The sequence below is a fragment of the Nestor notabilis genome, unplaced genomic scaffold (genome assembly GCF_000696875.1).
Source record: "Nestor notabilis isolate BGI_N333 unplaced genomic scaffold, ASM69687v1 scaffold26778, whole genome shotgun sequence".
In the NCBI taxonomy this organism is placed as follows: domain Eukaryota; kingdom Metazoa; phylum Chordata; class Aves; order Psittaciformes; family Psittacidae; genus Nestor; species Nestor notabilis.
This window is the reverse complement of record NW_009940047.1, coordinates 1260-24180: the sequence shown is the minus strand read 5'-3', so window position 1 is coordinate 24180 and position 22921 is coordinate 1260. Positions and strand designations below refer to the sequence as shown.

At 36.2% G+C, this 22921-nt stretch overlaps 2 protein-coding genes across 3 annotated transcripts; one reads left to right on the top strand and one right to left on the bottom strand.

Annotated features, from left to right (window-relative positions):
- Positions 1-281: 281 nt before the first annotated feature.
- On the top strand, positions 282-3169 carry FAM162B (family with sequence similarity 162, member B; the record flags this gene model as incomplete). Its single annotated transcript, XM_010020165.1, has 3 exons — positions 282-393; positions 2736-2844; positions 3071-3169. Coding segments are annotated over 3 exons (320 nt in total), but the record flags the coding sequence as incomplete, so codon positions are not given.
- A 3422-nt stretch (positions 3170-6591) lies between these two features.
- KPNA5 (karyopherin alpha 5 (importin alpha 6)) lies at positions 6592-22328 on the bottom strand. 2 transcript variants are annotated; one of them, XM_010020163.1, is made up of 13 exons: positions 22200-22328; positions 19707-19808; positions 19525-19624; positions 18616-18710; positions 17628-17759; positions 16911-16999; positions 15610-15709; positions 14143-14306; positions 13004-13082; positions 11330-11455; positions 10039-10166; positions 8238-8416; positions 6592-7283 (listed from the first exon to the last, which is right to left on the bottom strand). In XM_010020163.1, the coding sequence occupies exons 1-13, from the start codon at positions 22326-22328 to the stop codon at positions 7096-7098; spliced, it is 1611 nt and encodes a 536-aa protein (XP_010018465.1). In that variant the 3' UTR covers positions 6592-7095. The 2 variants fall into 2 exon arrangements, with proteins under 2 accessions (XP_010018465.1, XP_010018466.1); XM_010020164.1 differs by having other exon boundaries at positions 19722-19808.
- Positions 22329-22921: the final 593 nt, after the last annotated feature.

The window sequence follows — 22921 nt, the reverse complement described above, 5'->3', positions numbered from 1 at the left end:
GCTGCCCCGGCTCGGGTGGTCCCGGGCGTTCTCCTGCTGACTTGGGCACCCGCAGGCTGCGGAGAGGTCCGACCGGACCCGCAGAGCCACTCATGGCGTGCGGGGCGATTCGAGAAATCGCGTGGCGATAACTCTGTGAGGCGGACACCTCGAAGTTTAATCCCTGAGCTCCTCTTGCAGAGAGCAGTACGGGCAGGGTTTTCCCATGCCACCTTTCCGATCACCCATCATTGCCTTCTAGTGCAAAGTTTGACGGAGTGGTTTTTTTCTCACTTTTCAAGCCCAGCAGGCTCACAGAGTGGTTGCAAGTTACAAACCTTCGAAGTTTGACAAAAAAATCCTCATCTGGACTGGGCGTTTCAAGACAGAGGAAGAGATTCCTCAGAGGATCCCGTAAGTGCACTGCTCTTGTCCAAGGGGAACATGGAGCTGAAGGGAAAGTGGTGGCGTGATCCTCATCTCAAGCATTTCCACAGGGTTTGAACCAGTTTTTCAGCACTGAAAACTTGGAAACAAATGAGAGGGCAAAAGAGTTTCCTGTCCTGGTTAGAGGTTAAGATGAAAAAATGTTCCTTACTGGAGTCCCCAGAGCCTGGGGTTAAGAACTGGGTCCATCTGACTAGATAGCCTTGGTTACACTTACGTACTGGTTTGTTTATTTGCTTATTCCTAACGTGCAGTTGGAGAAGGATGTTATTGGTAAACCAGTATAGCTCCCAGTCTAAGGGAGATGACTCTCACTGAATGATTTACATCCAGTAAGTTATGATTTATTACAGAATTTGAGGAAAAATAGAGCAAGGGGTTATGAGAGAAACATACCCCACCCACCAAGGAAAACCAAGCACTGGATGTAGCCTTAGCCTCTCGTTCTTGTTGACCCACTGGACTAGATGATCTTTGAAGGTCCTTTTAGACTCAAACCACACTGATTGTGTGGCACTCTGAGTCGCTGGAAGTCAGCATCCCCCGAGAATCAGCCACTGAACACATAAAACCACCCCAATGCCATCTGCTGCCTTTTTCTTAGGATGTTAGGCAGCATCTTAGAGGTCTCTCTAAAGGGCACAACTTTTTATCATCATAGGATGTCCATGGTCCTTGTCTTGGGTGGTGTCTTCTCTTCATCAGGGACTGTAGTGACAGGACAAGGAGTAATGGGTTTAAACTTAAACAGGGGAAATTCTTTACTGTGAGGGTGATGAGGCACTGGAACAGATTGCCCAAAGAAATGGTAAATGCTCCATCTCTGGCAGTGTTCAAGGCCAGGTTGGACAGGGGCTTGGGCAACATGATCTGGTGTGAGGTATCCCTGCCCATGGCTGGGAGGTTGGAACTAGATGATCTTAAGGTGCTTTCCAGCCCTAACTATTCGATGGTTAAGCAGCATGCAGAGCTGTGTCAGGCAGCAAGTACATCCTCTGCCTTCTCCTGTTGGCTCCTGATGGTTTTACTGATGGCTGCTGAGCAGAACAGTGGTTTTCTAAATGATCCAACCTTTCTTGCACTGTTAGTCTCACCATCTTCCTCTAGAGAAAAGTTCAGACAGGTCTCGGAAGCTCTTAAAGCTGTTCAGGTCATCACGAGGTGTTTATAATGAGGTATACATTTGCCAGTCCATACATACAAATTGCTCACACAAATGTCCAGTAGCTAGCTGGGCAAAGCCTTTTTAGAGTTGTAAGATCATAACTACTGATATACTAGAAGAAGTTGTTGTGCAACATACAAGCTGTGTTGCAGCTTTAACTATTAAAAAAAAATAGAAATAATTGCAAGCTATTAGTACCTGCAAACACAACATAGCTGCTGAAGGTAATTTGCACTAATGGTCAAATCTGCTGTCCTTATTCAAGGTTGTTGTGGTTTGGTTTTGTGAGTTTTTTTTGGTTTGTTTTCAAAAAGAGCTGTTACTGACTGCAGCTGGGTTTACCCACAGCCTTCATTAAGGATTGAGTAGCAAAGGCCCTAATGAGCAATTATGGAATAACATAATCAGGTCTGTCTTCCTTAAAGCAGAGGCAGAAAGCAGGGAGAAAGTGAAAATCTGCTTCAGAAGAGTTTCAATTAATGCGTTGTGAAATATGATTAGGTTAAAAAGCCAGCCTAATAACATTTATGGCTTTGCTTTTGTTGCTACAAATGGATTAGTGGATTAATGATTTTATGTGCCAGTCTGATGTGTGGTTTGCTTTAAAGATGATTTTTACCATTGTACAAAACAAAAGCAGTTACTCAGAACTTCAGGCCTTGTCAGTCACCTGGAAGAAACGCGGGAGGTGCAACACGTGCTTGTGTTGTGTGTGGTGGCAGGGAAGGGAGTAGCATGGCATAGCAGCTTGTGAGGCTTGCCCTCTTTTGTGGCATTAAGCCTTGGAGAGCAGCACCGCAGCCCTCGGCCTAGGTACAAGTCTCTGGGCAGAACTTCCGCTGTAGAAATTCCAGCTCTGCCTCATCCCATTGCTCATCCTCTTTGGAGTAAAGCTAAAGGTGTTTTAGGGGAAGAAATCATTACAAGATTTTACTCTCAATATAAAATCAGTTCTTTATGCAAATATCCTTTTGCCTATATATAAAACCGTAACTATGTATTATGTACATAAGCAGTCACAGCAAGCTGGAGATGCATCCTTTAGGAACCTGTTATTTTTCCATTGCATTGTTAAGTCTCTGATGCTTTGAAGAAGAGATAACTTCAGTTTTGTAATGACTCAATTCAATAATTTTAATTGCAGGCCAGAGATGCTAGACAGGGCAAGAAACAAAGCTCGAGTTAAAGCTTGTTACATCATGATTGGACTCTCCATCATTGCCTGTTTTGCAGTGATTGCCTCAGCTAAGAAGGTGAGTGCAGCACTAGCTAATTACCATGTAGCATGCTTTAAAATGATGGAATTCTTTGGACAGCAGACAAGCTAAATAAACAGCAGCAGCTTATACCTACCCTCAATGATCCTGCTGCCCCTCACAAGTAAGTAGCTGCTGGCTGTTCTTGGGATGCGGTAGCTTTCCCTAGGGTGCACCATTACTCCTGCTGTGCTACTCTGAAGCGCATGTTCTACTTCTGCAGGCTGCTGCACGTCACGAGTCCTTAACAAGCTGGAACTTGGCAAAGAAGGCCAAGTGGCGGAAGGAGGCTGCACTAGCAGCAGAGGCAAAGACCAAGTAACTTCATACACAATGCCAAATGTCCTGGTGGGAGCAAAATTAACGGTTGCCGAGAGCGATTAGTGAACATCCCCAATAACCAGACAACTGTAGTATTGTACACACAGGAGCCAATAAAGGTAGTTATAAGATCACAAAAAGAAACGGAGGGTCTCTTTTATTAGAGATGCTCAATGTCCTTGTTGAATATGATTAAAAGTGTTTTGCATATGATTAAAAGCAGTAATTAATTTCAAAGGCGATGAGGTATGACAGGTATGTTTGGTTAAGTATTTACAGAACTTATTTAACTCCCCCAAAATTTGTCTGGTGACAGTGCAGAGTTTTACAGTGCACAAATCGGCCAGTTTGAATTCATTTGCCTCAATGCTGTATTCAAAAAGGCACATGCATTTTCTAGTTTAAACAGTCACACTTTTTCAACCACTAAATAAATACAATAAACATCTGTAAAATAGGTTTTATTGGTTTCTGTACGGTATTTGGAGATTTAACATTCCATAATATTGCATACTATTCATGTGTTCTGTTACAGTAATGGGCCTTTGGCCTGGATTTAAAGATGCACTATTACTATTTGAAGTTCATATAGGCAAATTTAGTTCCCACACGTTACGTGAACATGTTGTGCCATAAGTAAATGAAATTTCTCATTCCAGATTTCAGTGAACTCTTGAGGTCGCAGTTAAATTTCACGTATCAATTGGCACACCTATTACAAAAATCCTCAGTTGTATGATTTAGTAACTTTAAACCAACTGAGAATTAACTGTGGAGGAAAGACAATAGTGCATCTTTTCTGTTTTTAAAAAAACAGACCCAACAATAAATATTTTCCAGTTGAAAATGTGTTCTACAGCTAGCTCATTTGTGTGTCAACATTATTACTATTTTCTGATTGCTGCTAGCAACAGTGTTTAAAGCAAATACTAGAAAATTAAAAAGCTGTATGAACCAGTCCTCAGACAAAAGTGCAACAATGAAAAAATTAGATATGATTCAGTGTATCAAGAGTAGGGAACTAAAAAAAATACTCTTACGCTCTGCATAGTTGCATAGATTAGCTAGTTAATATTCACATTTAAGCAGAACAAATGGTACCCTTTTAATTAAAGCCAGAACCACAACCCCCTGTATTTTTAAACACTTTGTAACTGATGGGGCACTTCAGAGTCCATTATCAAATGCCAGACTTAAAGATTTTCCTCTCACAGTTATTTTTAGTTTTTTTTCTCTCTATGCTGGTTTCAACATCATATTCACGCCCCTGCCTGCAAATGAGTATACCAGAGCTGACCTTCAGTCATTATCTCTGTTTTTTTGTTTAGGTGCTTTTTAACAAAGTGGGATGTAAACCCAGTGATAATATAGGAGAGGCCATCCTGTACGTTTATCCTTTAAAGAACTTTCATTAACAATTTTAGGGTAAATCATATGTTGAGTTTAAATAATTATTTCTATTAGCCAAAGTCATCATTTTTAGTTCCCTTTTAAACCATCACACTTAAATGTATCAGAGGCATGAAATATAGTTTATCTAAATGCGTAAAGTGCAGTCACTAACTGTTCACACATATAGAATAATATATCCACACAACTGAAGACATTCTTTCAAAACAAATGCAATACTTTAAATGTCCCCTCTTTTCTTCATTTTCAAGTCTTTACATAAAGATTCTTACAGTTCAGATTTGGTTTACATTAGAGAGGCTTATAAATGAAGTTTTTACAGGGTTCTCCAAATAAAAAGCAGGCACAGCTGGTTATGTTATCAAAACAAGGTTGTTAGAAACAACAAAATACCCTGTTACCTGAATATTTTTCTTACACTAGAAGGACATTGAAATTCAGCATTTACTAGTCATCCTGGTAAATTTCCATTATTGTTACCCTGTACTTTGAACAGATGGGGGGGGCACACAGGAAAGAAGGAAGGTCAGTATATGAAAACCTAAAACTATGAGAGTAAAAAGGGCATAAATACAATCATCTAGCATTATATGAAAATTTGGCAGCTGTACTCAAGATTATTACACTATTCAAAACTGTCGTATGCTGTACAAATCTAGGTTTAAAGTGTCATTTGCTAAAATATCTCATTATTCAGAGTTCATAAAGTAACAGCACTCCTATATACACTTCTTACACTTTCATCTTTCACTAAAAAGACTTTGAAAAGAGGTTTCTTCCCTCCCAGTTACATCTTAGTCAAAACTGACCATTAATCTTAGAAAATCCACTTCAAGTCCCACATTCAATTACAATATAGTATATATTGCTGTAACATCAAAGTGAAACATCTTAGAATCTTAACTTGCATGATAAAAATATTATAAAATGGTACTGCAAACGATACCATCTTTAACCTGTATTTTTCAGTGCATTGAAACATTGTTTAGTGATAAGCACAGTGCCATGGGGTAAGTAATTTAAGTAGAAACTGCAGCTTTTCATGAAGCATGAAATGCTCTCTTATGTCAAGGATTTCACTTATCCCAGGAGTTTGATGTTAATACATTAATACAGGTAATAAAAATAATCATACTTCAGAGTTAACCCAAAGTACTGATTTCTCCAAATGAGATATACTACTAATACACCAGAAACACTACTTATATGCAAGTCAAAGCAGAGCATACGTTTTTCTGTATTCAAAATTGTTAAGGTAAATACCAGAATTCTATTTTAGTGTTTAACAGCAAATACTGTATATTGTAGAGCCTAAATACTTAGATGACAATAACTTCTAGTTAGTTTTGGTGTCCACATACTTAATGCTATTTACAGTACAACAAACTTTTCCTTCAACTGGAAAAGAGTAATTCACTATTCATTCTTCACTGCAGTATTTCTATTGTCTTAACCAAAAGAAAACCGAATTAGTCAAAGAACAATTCAAGTGGCAGTAGCATATTTGGTTAAAAAAATAACATCTACTGTCTAAACTTTCAAGAACCTACTGTACTAGAAAGGCAAACATTGCAATGTTTCTCAAACTAGGGGTGCTACCACACTTTGACAGAAGACAGCTGTAAGCCATCTGCTTGGTGATTTGTGCAAATCAGCATCTGTCACTCGTAATTGCGGCATTCTTGTGGTAACTACAGCAACTGCTTCCACTGCAAAGTACTGTACTTGTGGCTGACTTTTAATGCCATTTAGCAGCTTTAATTACAGAGCTAACATCAAATGACCAGCAAGCCCTCTGCTGATTCCAATTGGAAAACTTCTGAAATAGTTCTCATTCCACATAATTCGGAAAAAGCTTTTTCATATACTCAATATTATATTAGGTAATTAGTATTATATATGTATCTCTATTATGTCTTTAAATACTTCTTATAAATAAATTCCAACAGTGTGTTGTAAAGTAAGTAATGCATAAAAATTTCACAATTTAAATAAATATTTTTCACATTCCAATTCAGCTTCTTGCAAGCTCATCTTTAATTCATGCCTTAGTTCTGAAGCAATGTTTTTGCTTCAATACAAGAGGTAGATTTGATAGAGACTGGGCAAGTCAAGCCTACTGCCAAAAATGCAACCGTCAGTAACTGTATTGCTGATATGCAGTTTGAGACTACATGAAAATTTCAGAACCACTACCTAAAAATCCTACAAAGTCTTAGCTTAACAGTTCTTGTTAAATCACATTTAATGCTTTACTTTAGACATGATTACTCACAGTTGTTTTCTGTACATAAGAGATAATGAAAAACACAAATACAAAACAAAGAACAGTTGTATCTAACACAATATATAAAAGTGCATGAGCTGCTTCTTCATCTATTTCTGCAAAACATACTCAACTTTTCCTCTAACTTTGGCCATAAAGGAAAGACTCTGAGGAAGAAACAAACCAAAACAAACACCTAACCCAAAACCCTACAAGTATTTACATTCTATGCTTGTCTTCACTTCAGTAGTTTACAGCTGAAACCCTTCCATTGGAGCCTCCTGCTGTTGAAACACAAACTGCTGCTGACTTTCATCCACCTGAGGTGCAATACTGGAGTCCTCTTCTTCAACACCAAAATAATGTTCTATGAGTTCAAAAGCCTTTTGGTAGATCTCCTGGTTTTCATGCCTCTGGAGAAATTCAATTTTATCAAGTCCTGAATTCAAAACAAAACATTTTCAAAATATAATTGCTTAAAATGAATGATGAATTCAAAGTTAAATTAATTCAATTATATTAATTTCTGAACCCATATTATTTCTAGTCTTCAATTTCTGCTGTCCAAACTAATTTTAAAGCTACGCTAGAAGAATATCAATTAAACTAAGGAGGAGGAGAAGGCAGGTCTAGTACCTGCAAAGAAATATGCCATGCCTACAAGGAAATCAAATCTGTATAGGATTAGGACAGCACAAAAACGTTCGCTATAGCAATTTCCAATATCCCTATTTCTTTTCTTTTACTTTTTCAGTCTTCCCCAACTTTAGGTCCTATCTCCTATTATGGAGTTGTCACTGGGCGCAGTCTGCTATCTTGAAATTTAAAAATTTGAAGATACTATATATAAAAATATCATTTAATTCAACAACTCTTAAAACAGTAAACAGAACAAAATACTTTCACAAATTAACTACAAAACCTAATTAATTTCATGACCTGAATTTGATTTTGCTATTACTGATATTTACTATGCTAAAAAGTGATCTGACTTTGGAAATAAGTAAAACAAACTCTGATCTCGCATCTCTGTTGTAAGTACCACACATTACTACGTATTGAAATAATAAAACTCTATTTAGGATTGGCTGATAAACTCATGCAAACCAAGGCTCCAACAGACTAGGACACTCATGTTAAATATTCCTGAAAATGTTTCTCCTGACAGACATTTCATAAACTGACCACAAACATTCACAGGTTTTCTGCATTTAACCACTTTCCCACCATATTACATTACTTGATTTATGATGCTTTAACGTCCACTTATGCTTGAAGTAATTCTTACATTAAGCTTACCTACAAATTTCAAAACAGTTCATAATGGGTTTGTTTTTACAGCCTGAAATACGGAAGTTCAGATATGTGGTTTTAACAAGAAGTAATTTCTTACCATATGCTTCCTCTATAAGGGCACAATAAGGATTAACGCCCATTCCATTTTGCTTAGACTCTTGTTCTCCAAGGCGCAGAATATTTTCAAGTCCATTTAAAGCCACCTGTACTATTTTTGAATCCATCACAGTCAGGAGGTCACACAGAGGCTTGGTACAACCTAGTGCTACCAAATACCTTTGTAACAGCAGAAAACCAGAGGGGAGGAAAAAGAAGGACTGATAATCCAGCACATTTAAACTGACATGCCATTCTATCATACTGGTCCTTAATTTTGCTTTAAAAAAGTGACTGAAGAAAAAAAATCTAACACATTTAACAACGCAAAAAATAAACTTAGTCTGGAATTTAATGAATATTCTAATTTATCCCAATGAGAAAATGTAATGTGCATATTCCTAACTAGATGTCAAATTTGGAGTCTTTTCAACTCCTTTTCACTTATGATTTTCAGATGGGTCTAACTGAATGTTACAGAAAAAGTTAGTTTTGGTAGAAGTTCTTTTCTCAGACATCCAAAATTTGGTAGTGGCACAAATCTCTCTCTAATGTGTTTACTTGATAAGAACACTGGATGCTGCTCTGTGCTAGCATAGTTCACACTGTCAGTTCACTAAGATATTAGCATTGCCTATTATAAAGAGAAAGACATAATTTTAAGTATAAAAAAAGAATATTTGGATTCTGAGTATTCTATTCCTTTTTCCAACTTTGCACAAAATTGTGTATGAACTTTTAGAAGTCAGAATCCGTGTCCTTGTTTCTAGTAAGTAAAATGAAGACAGTAATGTTTGCCTGCATCAAAAGGTTGTTTTAATGAAGTTTATTTAGTAGTTTTAAATTATTCTGCAGTTACACAGTAGTACCTTGAGGACACAAAAAAAGTCTAAAACTTCATGACACAGATAACGTATCTGTATTTTGTAACAATAATTTACTTTTATGGTGTTGCAAACATATTAAAATTTATTTAAAATATGCTAAATTTTAAGATGTTACATTATGCAAGCAAAGTAATAGCAGAAAACCACTAACAAACTTTCCTCACCTCTGATAACTATTAGTGGTTTTAAGAAAAACAGAATTGTTTAAATTTAAACCAAACAAGCATGCATTTATAGCAACAGATTTCCCATATGCATGGGAAGAGTTATCATATCACTTTCACTTTTGGCTTCCAAATAATACACAGCCATTTATACATCCATTTATTGACTGATTCAAACTGATCGCTATGCTGACAGTATTCAGGGAAACTAGAAAGTATTTTATACTAGTCATTCAAGAAGTCCAATTTTTGCAGCACATACACAACTGCTGACAGTAAAGACTCAATTTTGAAAAAGGAGTTTAGATACCTGCTTTAAAATAATACTGATAAGTAAGTTTAAAATCGATGAAGAAACCACTAAAATTCCTGAAGTCTCTCCACAAAGATACAATCCCATTGCAAAAGTTTTCTAAACAACTCTCCCAGAGTTTTCCATTTTCAAACACTCACGCTGTTCATTAACTGTTCCAGTTGTGTGTGTTCTCAACTCTGAAAGATAACCCTCTGAAAGCTTTAGGTGTAACATTACAGAAACGAAGTAGTACCAGTCAATTTATTATTAAGACTACCGCATGTATTTCACTAATTTTTTCTGAATATCTACATTTTTAGTCCCTGTACAGATAATTTCAAGGAATTATAGTTGTGTTTAGGATTTTGTTGCTGTTTGTGAAGATTCAAATACAGAAATAAGAATGCCTTAGAGAAGATACTCAGGCAGAGGCAATAGTCACATATACAAACTTACCTAATCTGTTCAGGGGTTCCTCCTGATGTTGCATTAGTTATGGCCCATGCTGCTTCTTTTCTGGTGCGAAATTCAGCTTTTTGAAGAATTTCAATCAATATTGGAAAAATATTTGCATCTATAACAGCCTAAGAGATTAAATGGTAATATTTTATTGTTATTAATGCAGATCTAGTATACACAAAGAACACTAATACGCTTCATTACAAGAGTCAACAATGCCTGTTGATACCAAACAGTGTTTTCTTAGTTCACTACTAGATTGGTGAACTAGAAACATCAAACTGAAATTGAGAACTATTCCAACATTGCACCGCAGCAGCCATCAGAGTATCTTTTTTTGATTTATTTGTCTCTGGTGGACAGAATACTGCACATTGAATAGGCAGAGACTGCTCAATGAGCAGAATACTGCTCATTGGAAAGTCCTACGACGTAAGCACTAAACCTGAGGTTTTGAACTGGAGATCAAGCCGCAGAACAAAACTTCACTTTGTCCATTTTATTCAGGTTTGTGAAGTCCATAGAAAAATTATGTCTACAACTGGAGACAAGAAGATGTAACATTGTAATCTCTGACTGAAGTAGGGGAAAAATGGGGGAAAAAACCCCAAAAAACCAAAACCTAAAAAACCCACCAAAACCCAACCTATACTGAAACATGTACTCTTGGTTCAGAATTCTCATTTTTATTGACCAGAACCTTTTTTCAGGTAACTCCAGACACCTGGAGCAGTAGTAAGGATTTAGTAGTTTCCACAAGAATACAAAGCAATCATCACTCAGGTTTTTAATCCAAGCAAAGTTTCCAACATTACCAAATTGGTAGAACTGTCCACTTTACACTGGACTTTGTACAAGATGTTTTGTTTCAACTTTTTTAAAAGGAAAAATACTTATTACTTTACCATATGTATTACAATGCAGAACAAAATTAAAAAGAATATACCAGTAGTATTGTTCCCACAGGGAAAAATAACAAATGTTTATCTCAGATAGAAGTATCCTTTCATTTCATTTATAAGCATCAACCACGTAACTTTGAGAGAAATTAATCGGTTTCTCTAGTACAAATCAGGACAGCTATTTTTAAAGTATTACTTTATGAAGTTATTTATAATTACCACTCAAAATTTAGAAGAAAACATTCACATTAGGTAAAATAATACAGTTAGGACTAAAACAAATAATGCAGAGTCAATGTAGTATCTACTTATTTCTCCTTGTGAAGGAGAACCAAGTGGACTAGTAAAATGAAAACAAACCCAAAGAATAAATATACAGGCTTTACCTGAATCTGAGCTCTGTTTCCTGCAGTAATATTAGAAACAGTCCAGCATGCTTCTTTGCGAATAGATTCCTTGGGACTACTAAGCAAGTGCAAGAGACAGGGTAATGCAGAGCAGTTTAGAATCACCTAAAAAAAAAGTGAGGATTTAAAATTATGTAGAATACACATATATATACACACATAGGCTTATGCAATATACATACATTAGAAAAACGCTTTCGAAAGAATATTCTGCAACACATTTATATTATACAAAGTATCATAGATAGCATCCTGCAAAATTAAAGTCTTTCATGCTGCAGTGTGGTGAACAGACAATCCAGCAATTCGAAAGAATCTGCTCTCAAGTTTAAGTTCAGACCAGAAGACTGACAAAAGCAGGTCTGAATAAGGCTGTTTAAGGTTAGAATACAAGTAACAGAGTACAAATCTAATTTGTATAGTTATTTATTAATTTGTTTTTTTTACAAAGACAGATGTTTTCTGTTTAATTCCTTAGCAAAATCCTCTCTGTCCTGGTTTTGGCTTGGATAGAGTTAATTTTCTTCCCAGTAGCTGGCGCAGTGCTGTGTTTTGGCTTTCATCTGAGAATAATGCTGATAACACACCAATGTTTTAGTTGTTGCTAAGTAATGCTTACCCTGACCAAGGACTTTTCAGTCTCATGCTCTGTCAGTGAGGAGGTGCACAAGAAGCCAAGAGAAAGCAGAGACACGACACCTGACCCAAACTGGCCAAAGGGGTATTCCATACCACAGCACAATATGCCCAGTATGTAAACTGGAGGGGAGTTGGCTGGGAGGGGCTGATCACTGCTCGGGTCAGGCTGGGTACCAGTGAGCGCGTGGTGAGCATCACTCATGTTTTCCAAATTTATTTCTCCTGTCTTTCTTGTTGCCTATTATTATTACCATTGTTATTATTATTTCTATTATATTTTACTTCATTTCAATTATTAAACTGTTCTTATCTCAATCCATGGGTTTTACCTTCTTCCAATTCTTCTCCCCATTTCACCTGGGGGAAGGGGGGTGAAGGGGCATGAACAAATGGATTCATGGTACTTAGTTGCCAGCTAGCCTTAAGCCACAACACTGTCCTATAGGCTCACAGAATATTATGTAATTAAACGATTTCCTTATTTTCCTTCAGACTAGTCTTTCAGCCTTTTAGACACCATTTTCTTTAAAGCAGAAAATGGCTTAGTATTTCCTGCATTTCTTCAAACTCAATTCCATTGCCTAAAATTAAAAAATAAATCTTTAGAACAAATTGCATCAGTAAGACTATCACATACAAATTTATGGGCAAATCAAGTAGGACTGTTGCAGTCAAAGTTTTCACTTGTAAGCATTGTAATACTTAAAAATGGGAATAAGAAATAAGTGAAGCTCCACTAAGGAGGAAAAAGAAAAAGTGTGGGGGGGGAAGCAACACTCAAAGTACCATATGGGAATAAAGCAATCTTCTACATTTAGTACCGTAAAAAAAAGTTAATTCTTACGGTAACTTCATATTTGAAATAGCAGCCCAAACTGTCAAATTAAAAACATAGACTTATACAGAACCTCTTTCACTGACGTATGCCAATACCTGTACTGGACATGTACTGTGTCACAATTTTTACAAAATTCTGTCCTGCCAATTCATTTTTCTTAAATCAAGTAGTCTTACCTGTGTTTGGATATCATCCCCGGTAACAATATTTCCAACTGCTCTTAATGCAGGGGATACCACCTTGTAATCATTATGCCTGGAGACAAATATTAAATTGCTTGATATTACTAAGTGTTAAAGTATAGTTCTGCATTTTCAGTGAACCAGGTTCACTTCAGGTTCTAAATTTTTAGTTATAAAAAAACACTGTATTACTTCTTACACTTTCCTCCTGCTTAGGCAAATTTGACAACTGCAAGCCCAATACTGAATTGCTCAAGCAAAGGGCATCTCTATGGAACAACACAACTTAAAAAAATCTATCTGTCCAGCAAATTCATTTCACCCAGCTCAAGTATTATTCAGTACAATTCTGGAACTTACACCATTCAATAGCCACAGCAGCGAAAGTGGTATTATTAGAGCTAAATTAAAACTTAGCAGCCCCCCTTTTATTCTAAGTCAATAACCCTATAAGCCAGTACATGAAGCCCATATTCAATCATCTGAGGTGTGGGGGAGGGAAACCTGTTCTAAAGATTCTACAGAAAGCAACCTCACCGTGTCCTGACAGGTACACTAGTGAGCTTTCCACAGGGAACTCTGCTGAGCAGTCAGTGCTGAGAAATACTATCCCTGACATATCCTGCAGTCCTCATGCAAACACAGGGATTTAGTCTCCCTTTCTAGGAAAATAATGAACCATAAACCAAATATATTGCAACAGTTCAAAAGTGGCATAAGCCTGCTTCTGGACTTCCCAAGTCCAAGAACTGTCAGTACTGCAACTACATCTCCTGGAAAGGTAAGAAAATAAAATACAACAATGAAATTTAAAGTTAATAGTAAGATGAGATGAGAAACTAATTTACAATTCAAACTCAGTCTTCACCTTTCTATTCCTCCATGTAAATGAAATCCTACATTAAATTTTAAGCAATATAAATGAATACATTAGAGAAAACTTTTTTCACTGTCAATCTCAGCGAAAAAACCCAGGAGCCAGGTAACCTATCAAGCAACTTGAAAGGTTTCAGATAAATACATATTCATCACTCCACACAAAAATTCAGACTTAAGGCGAGAAAAGACAACTCAATCTAAATCTAATATTAACAATACTGTAAAAACATTTATTTGGTGAAGAAAGGACTTACATCAGCAACTCTACCAATCTTCGACATACTCCAGAATCAATAACAGCTTGAATTTTGTCATTGGGACCATCTGAAAGGTAAGAGAGGGCCCAGCAAGCATCTGCCAACACATCCGGGTCACTGCTAAACAACAATCTTGATAAAACATTTAAGCAAGGTGCAACCTAGATTAAAGAAAAATATTGCATAAAATCAGGTGGTTTGTATTTTTCAACTTTCAGAGAACATTCTGCAACGGCATAAAGGTGAAAAAGTGAAAAACTATTTACTGCCAAAGCACATGAGCTCATTAATGAATCAGGATCTAAGTGGAACACTTCCCAATTAAACTAGATATCCAATTCAAACAGGCAAACTGGATAAATTCTGATTCACAGCCTATTTATTTAGATATACTATATTAGGTATATAATTGTTCATCAAAAAACCATCTGCTTTTACAGATAACTAGATGATCAGGAATTACTGATGCTTTTTTGAATCACCCAGTGAACAGAATTTCAAAGTAGTAACATTTTTTGATATTACTGTCTTTGTAGGAGTACTGGATGTTATTTGTAATAACCAATTATACAATTGCTTTGCCACAAAAACTAAAGAGTCATTCACAGAGGACTCAGCATTCACTGAACCAAATCAAAGAAACAACAGCTGACTTGGGTTCTCACTACAACTGTAGTCTCTGGCCTTAATCTCCTACAGGTACCACACAGACAAGAGCCAAATGAATTAAACCATCTTAACACCACCTGGAACCTGACAGGTTTCAGCTGTACAGCTTGGGAGTTTCATATTTTTTGTTAGAGCTTAATTCTTTATCTTACATCAGTTATGCTATTCAGCCTCCTTTAGGTGTCCAACTGGTGTTACTGCAAAGGGCAAAATGCAAAGGACCTGTTCTTATTAGTAGCTGCCTATGGGGCATCCTTTTCCACTGATGTTTTAAGCATCTAAGCAGCAAAAAGTCTTGGGTTTGTTTTTTTTTTTCTTTACTACCAGAAAAAAAAACACTAATGAGGGATGTAACTTAGAACAACTGTGAGGTGATTGATGAGTTGACATCAGAAATTCCCCCTTTTTGTTAATATCTCTCGAAGAACTGTTAAGTAGCAATGACAGAAATTACTACTTCAAGAGGTAAACATCAAGACATGTAAATTCTCTCCAAATTCTCTTTAATGATCATTTATCCTCAGTCTCTTCTACCAGAATATTCCGTGTTCAGTTCTTTATATCTTTTTAATGCCATTAACCTTACGAGAAATTAATTAAAATGAAAATAAGAAGCTAATATTCCTACTAGCCTCTCAAGTATTCCTGTCTTTATAACCACATACTGGAGAAAGCTGTGTGATTACATTAAAAAGATAAAATTGAGTCTATCTCCAGATTCAAAGACTGTGAGTTATAACATATTACAAGCAAAGGTCGTCTTCTGATTTGTAAAAATGAGTTACTTTATTATACCTTACTGAAGTCTGGAGGTGGGTTCTTTCCTCTACAGAGATTTGAGAGAGCCCAGACTGCATTTCTAGTTGTTGTAAGACGATTTGAATTGGTTAACAGTCTGTCAAAGAGACAAGAATAATAGAAATAATCATTTCTTATTGAAAAGGTAAGTCATTTTATGCCTAGTATTACCAACAGCACCTCAAATTTGGAAAAGAAATTCTCATATTGGGTCCTAATTTCAGTTTATTTCTCTTCATAGCTTGCATGCTGCAAATTTATTTTTTTTTAGAATCAACTGAATCTAAGTAGATTATTTTGTGTGGACATATCATTCCCAAATCGGGTATATGTCTATAAAGTAAAACACTGCTCACAGGAAAAACCATTCAACTGATCTTTCCTGAGGGTCTTCAGATGGGACTAGGAGATGCAACCCTCCCTAGAACTAACTTCGATGTTTTCATTCAGAGAATGCAATTAACAATAAAAATAGTTCCATAAAAAGTTAAAACTTAAAAGATCCTAAAGAAAAAACAAAACAAACAAACCCCACACAAACAAACAAAACAAAAAACAAAAAAAACACCACACCAAAAAACTAACACCCCAACCTTTACTATTTTTGCTGAATAGAATATAAAAGATTCAGCATCTGAAAAATGAAGTTCATTTTCAAAATGTCTAAAGCTGTTAATCCTTGAAATCCTCAAGGAAGGTAATCACAGTCTCCTCTGTATTTTAAGCTATTTTACGAATTTCGAGAGTATTTCCTCTGATAGAGCTACATTTACCTCCTATTGAAAGTGTATAGTAAATGCTGGAATGATATTCCTAGCAAAGAGAAATTTTCTGGTGGAACGCAGCTCACGTAACAGCTGCTCTGCCAGGTCACCTCACTAAGCAAATAGATAGCAACATCGGATCTTGGAGCTACTGGACAAAGGTGGAGAAACCAGCCTACTGTCCACCCAGGTGGAATCACACAAATGCAAGTGTGAACTAAATCATATGCCCCACCCCACATAGCCAGAATTCTGGCAACACAGAGTTCTGCACAATACATAAATGTCATACCTGTGAAATAACACTCCTCTCCTTTTGCAAACACTGGAAAGCTTCCAGTCATGGACTAACTAACTAAAGATATACATGAAGCTCAGGTAATGCAAAAACACTACATCAGTAGTAATATAATAAATGAGAAACATTCTCAATTTAGCAAAAAGTTTCTATTTTTTAAAAATAAATTTTAAGTTGAAGTTTACAGTTATCTATACTGGTACACTATAGTTATAGTATTAATTTACAATACTTACTCCAAGAGGGGTGGTAGTATTCCACAGTTCAAAACAAAGTCTCTGCATTCTGCATTATCACCAGCAATGTTACCAAGAGCCCACACTGCCTTAAAAAGCAAAGCACTCAAGTGAATTTATACAGATTATCTCTACATTTTTTACAGTAAATGCTATAGAATAAGAAAAAGCAGTATCATTCCAAATACAGCATTTCAGAAGATTGATTTCTATATTGCATTTTTTGTGAACTTGCACAAAGTCAATTACCTACACTGAAGTCACCCTTTCAAGTCTTCTGTTATGAAAATACACTGATTCACATGCTTTGCAATAAGAAGGATGTATGTACTCTTTTCATAGGTACCTGTGTTACTATGTGTAATAGATGGAATAAAACTCAAAGTTGCAAACAACATACAAGGAATAAAAAAATGTTACATCAAAACTTTCGCTATACAAACTTTGAAACATGCTGAATAAAAGCCAGTAAATTACAGCCTCTCAAACATAACAATCTCCTCCTCACCAAAACCAAACCAAAATGCAAGAGAAATTAGATGTTTTCTTTACTCAGTAACATGAGACAAAAAATAGGTTCAAGGAAACACCAAAGGTAAGTTTTTCTCTTCCTGAAGCCAGATGGATGGGCTAGCAGGCAAATGGGACTCCAAGCCTCTCTAACCAACACCCCCCCCAAATTAATAAATTAATTTTAAGTAGTTATAAACCAGTTACCTGCTCCTGTACATCTTCATGTTCGGAACTAAGCAACTTAATAAAAATTGGAACAGCTCCAGTTTCAATTACAACTTTGGTGTGAAGAAAAGTTCCAGAGGCTATGTTTGTCAAAGCCCAAGCTGCTTCAAACTGTTTAGGAGCACAGAGAAGACCATGTTAAACCATTTAGCAGTAAAACTTAAATTCATAAAAAACAGTTTGATGCAAGAGTCACGGAGGTCAATTTTCCAACTTTTTTTCCCTTTCTACTGAAATGCAGTTATTACTATTACTGTACTTTCTATACAGTAATATAATTGGCATTGACAAAATCTCTACTTAATAAGAACTAACAGCAGTGAAGTTAGTTTTAGGTTTTGGCTTGCAGCACTAACTCTAAGGAAGATTACAAATCTCTATTAACTAGTATAAATCCCTTCTGTTTACTCTGTATTAAATATAATCCTTATAGTATAAATGTACACATGGCCTAAATTCCATACTATGGGCTACCACAAGTAGGCAGAACTAGTTACTTGTATTTTAGTTATATATTCTTCAAAGATTTTCTAAAAAGGTTTTGTCAAGCCTTTCTGTTCCTGTACTTTTTTTTTCTTCCTTTCTAAAATTTCCACTGAAAAGTAGTACAATATACTCAACACAAAACAGATTCTGCTCACACATCAGTGTCGATGATCTTAACATACCACTCTGGAAACCCTCCTGAACACATTCTGCTTTCAACACCCAAGTATTTGACCAGCTGAATACATAACCCTAAAGACTACTTTGAAATTCACAGGAGTCTAATCACAGTTTCAGTGGCAATAACTGACATTTCAGAGAACTAAAAATTTACAGCTTCAGTGGTTAAAAATAATTAAATTTGGCTATTGAAAAAAAGAGATAAAAAAAAAACCAAACAAAAAATCATATGCTTTCCAAAGTCCTTTTGGGAGCTTTCTAATCCCATTCCAAACCCCTAATGAGTATGAGCCAAAGTCACCTGCAGAGTGTAATTCTCATTCCTCTCCAGAAATTTCACAAATCTCTGTACTACTCCTGGTTTTTGTGTAACTTCGTCTATAGGTGGATTAGGCTCTAGGGAATAAAAAACCAAACATACCTGTGTTAAGTCTAACAAAAAAAAACCCAAAAAACAAACAAACAAAAGAAAGACAACCGAAAAAGACCAAACAAATTACTTTTTCAGTATGACACCGAACATGAATATAATTCTCAGTTCTCATCATAACTTTTAGCATTCAATCATTTTAATCTCAAATGAAGGAGCTAAACTTTTGACTTCAGAAGACTGCAGGATCATCTCCATAAACACCCTATTACGTATAATAATAACACATACTCCATTGGCACACTAGTAACACATTACAAAACAGTGTTCCTTCAATCAGCACCTCAGGTCAGTGGAAGAGCAGTTATGATTAGATACTATTTAAATGACCAAGCATACCTTTACCCATCATGCTATACAAATACCAGCATTAATTTCAGACTGCACGTCTTACAGTCTCAACAAAAACAAGTTGCAACTGTTCTTTGGCACCATATAATTCTTCTCCCCTTAATTACAGAATGAGAATCAGAAACTGAATCACTGCAACAAGTACTGTAAGTAATGTTAGTGTGCAGTTAGTACTGTCCTGGACACTTCCATCAAAATATCCTTGCTTTTGTTACTTTGTCTGAAAGACTTAACATTAGAATAATGAAGCTTTCTGTATTTAGCCATTAGGGTGGAAGAGATTTGGCACGGTTTCTCTATAAACAGAACTAGAAGCTTCAGCAAGCTCTATTTTAAAGTAAAAAAAAAACTAAAGGTTAACTGACTATGACTGAAATAACAACACAAAAGGCACAAAAAAAAAATAAAAATCAGGCAATGTTTACATACCTTTAGATAGCAATTTTCTGAATTTCTGAGTTGCTGTGAGTTGCTGATCAGGATCATCCGAGAAAATCATCTGCACCATATCTACTGTAATAACTTCTTCCTAAAAATTAAAGAAGGATTTCTTACATCTAGTACTATGCACATTAACAGATAACATTCTTAAACACACTCTAAAATATTACCTCTGGAATAGGTACAGTGGAGCTGACATCAGGATCCTGAATTGGACTTTCTACCATAGATTCTTCATTTCCCGGTAGAGAAACATTTCTGCGTTTAAACAGCTAAACAAAGAAGAAATTTTGGGAGTCATCAGAGCTTACCACAGAGCGGGTACTTATGACATACACTTGAAGAAATGCTTTCAGCAGTACTAGTCAAAAGTATTTCAACTACTCACCTTCCCACTCATCCATGCAAATGGAATTCTACATGAAAGTTTAAGGAACATAGAAGAGAAAAACACTACTATATCTGTATTGTGATAAACCACACCGCAGCACTTCAGAGAGACACTTAAAAACTGAGGTTCAGTTTAATTAGCAAAGATACATAATTTTTTTCCACATGTAAGAAAAAGAAGATACAGATATTTGTGCTTTTAGTCTTTTATCCCTCATAATTAGCATTTATTTTCAAGCAGGAAAGAGTATCCTACAACCTACTTTCTCCTTCTTTAGTTTATAGGTTAAAATCATCAGCACAGAGCCAATGTTTGTATTTCAGCACACTGCATTCCTCCCTTCAACAGAAGGTCAAAGATCTGTTACTTTCTTTGCATGACAATTAAACAGCACCTATATTTCAGGTACAACTGCATAAAGATTAAACCAGAAACACTATTTTAATATAGTTGGAGAAAAAACAGTATACCTTCAAGGTGAACTTTCAAACTACGTAACACTAAACATTCCTTATGTCCAAAAATTACAGTGCATGCAGCTGAAAATCCATCGGCTGCGTGCGTTGCTTGCACTCAAAATACATACCTGCACTGTACTATTTATTCAGTTATGTCTTACAAATGCCTCTTCACTTTCTGGCATACAAACAAAACATTCACACTAGCCTGTTTTCTTCCTGACACCAAACCTAAATTTTTACACTTAATCCAATACTACACTTACAGCTACTGTAATTAACAATTCTAAGAATATTAACATTGATATCTTTAAAAATAAATGTTAGAATCTCAGTCCCGTTACCAAGCTTTCACTGTAAACACAGCAAAGAAACCTCCTGCTAAATCCTGAAGGTTTTGTCTTCTGGGTGCCTATAGACACCTAGATTTCTACTATTGTACGTGCCCAAAACTGCAGAAGCAACTCCAATTTACATCTACCATTGTTTCAAACAGGAACCTAAACCAAGGCATTCTCTCCCTTGTTCAACACACTTTTGGACTGAGCACAATCCTGGACACAGAACAACTGCAGAATCCTGGACGTAAACAAGGTTTAATTCCATTTAAACCCACAAAGGAAGAAACAACAACATTCCACTTCTGGAAGACCAGCCATTCTTTCTAGCATTCCAGTCATTCTTTCTAGCACTCAACAAGGACACAGAAGCTCTTGACTGAAATGTATAAATTGTTATTGTTTAGGATCATGGTCTATCTACCAGTTATAATTTCTTCTGGAGCAAAAGCAGTCTCATCTCCCTGCATAAACATGCTGTCCCCAATTCAAGAAGTGTTGAAAAGCACCAGTCCAACATATTAAGATCAAGGAGAACATAACAGCATTCTCATTGTTACAACAGCTAGCACGGGAGAGAAAACACCCATTATTTTCATAATTTATGTAAGGAGTATTTACTACAAAATAAACGAAACTTTCAGGAGGAACTGCAACGCAGTTACCCATTCATGGGTAAATGCTCCAATATCATATGACTTCTTACTCTTACCTCTCTGGCCCAACTAATTTAAATTCTTTTCCATGCAGTAGCACCACTTTCCCAGGAGAAGGGTAAGCATTCCCACCTCAGAGAAGACTGTAGATCAGTGCCTGGGACACTCTCTAGGTTGCGGGAGACAAATTCAGCCACTTTAGACCAAACAGAAAAATAAACTACATTCCTTACTTTCCTGGCAAGAAACTAGTAAACATTTGGGGTAAAGGAATTAACACAAACCATTAAGTTACACAATGCTCCACGTACTCCGATCACTAAGAATTCAATGAGAACTGCAAATTATACATATTCAGAGATATGTGTTCAGAGATCATTAACTGGTAGCCACCTTACTAAGTTACTCTAGGAAAGCTCTTGGGCAATTTGAAGTATGGCTTCAAAGATGAAAATAATCCTCAACCTTCTAACAACACAACTTTGGCCCAAACTCTGGAAGAGAATGCAAGGCTTCTACTCGTTACTGGAAAAAAAAAAACAACAACAACAAAAAAAAAAGTATCTTTCCAGACCAGTCTTAGATGTGTAAACCAAGACTAAAGATTAAACTTAAGACACGGCTCTCTCCTCTGTGTGCCCTAATGACTTCAGAGTGCTCCTGTTTACTTTTCTGAGAGGTGCCTGGTGCTCCCCAAGACTGCACAGAAAACAGACAATCTGGTGCTCTGGATTCTGCTCCACAGGAGTCGTCTGCTCAAGTCCTTTCATGTGTCTGAATTCAGCTTCAGAAGCATTTAACAGCTCACAAAGATACTCACCTGCTCTTCCCTTTTCTGTTTCCGAAGCTGGATTCCCTCCTCCTCTCTTCGTCTTCGCATTTCTTGGGGATTAAGTGCATTATTCTTGTAGCTTTTCATTCTGAAGTTATCTTTACCCGGGCTCGCCATGTTGTCTATTAAAAACAAAAAAGAAAAAAAAAAAAAAAAAAGAACTACTCCAAAAGGCCAGAGTTTGCAAGGCAAACATGGCATCTCTTTTAATACAAAAATATCTACAGCAGCACCTATATATTCCTGTAGCTGCTTGCAATACCCAGTTCATCAATAAGAACCTCTGAGGTAGGAATCAAGAGAAAAAGCTTTGCCTAGACAGGCATTTCTACACTAAAGATTAAACTACAGTACATCTCACAGATCAGATTTTTCACTAAAAGGCATAATCACCTGCAAAAAGAAATTATGGGTCTTATAAGCAAACTGAGAAACTAAAAGCAAAAACATTATGTTAATTTTTGATTCTGTCACGAGTAATTTGCTTCCTCCTCTCATAAAGGAGACATTAAATGTACTAAAAAACAAGGACAAACCAAAGAAGAAAACCCGCAGTAATTACGGCTTCTTTTAATATATTATTGCATTGCTTTTTTTTTTTTTTTTTTAATGCCTATCTTGCAAACATTACAGAGAACCTAAAGGTTGTGCTTAATTTCCTTCTAAACTGTATGCAGGAGAACAAACCAAGGGTCAGCAGCACCAGTCAG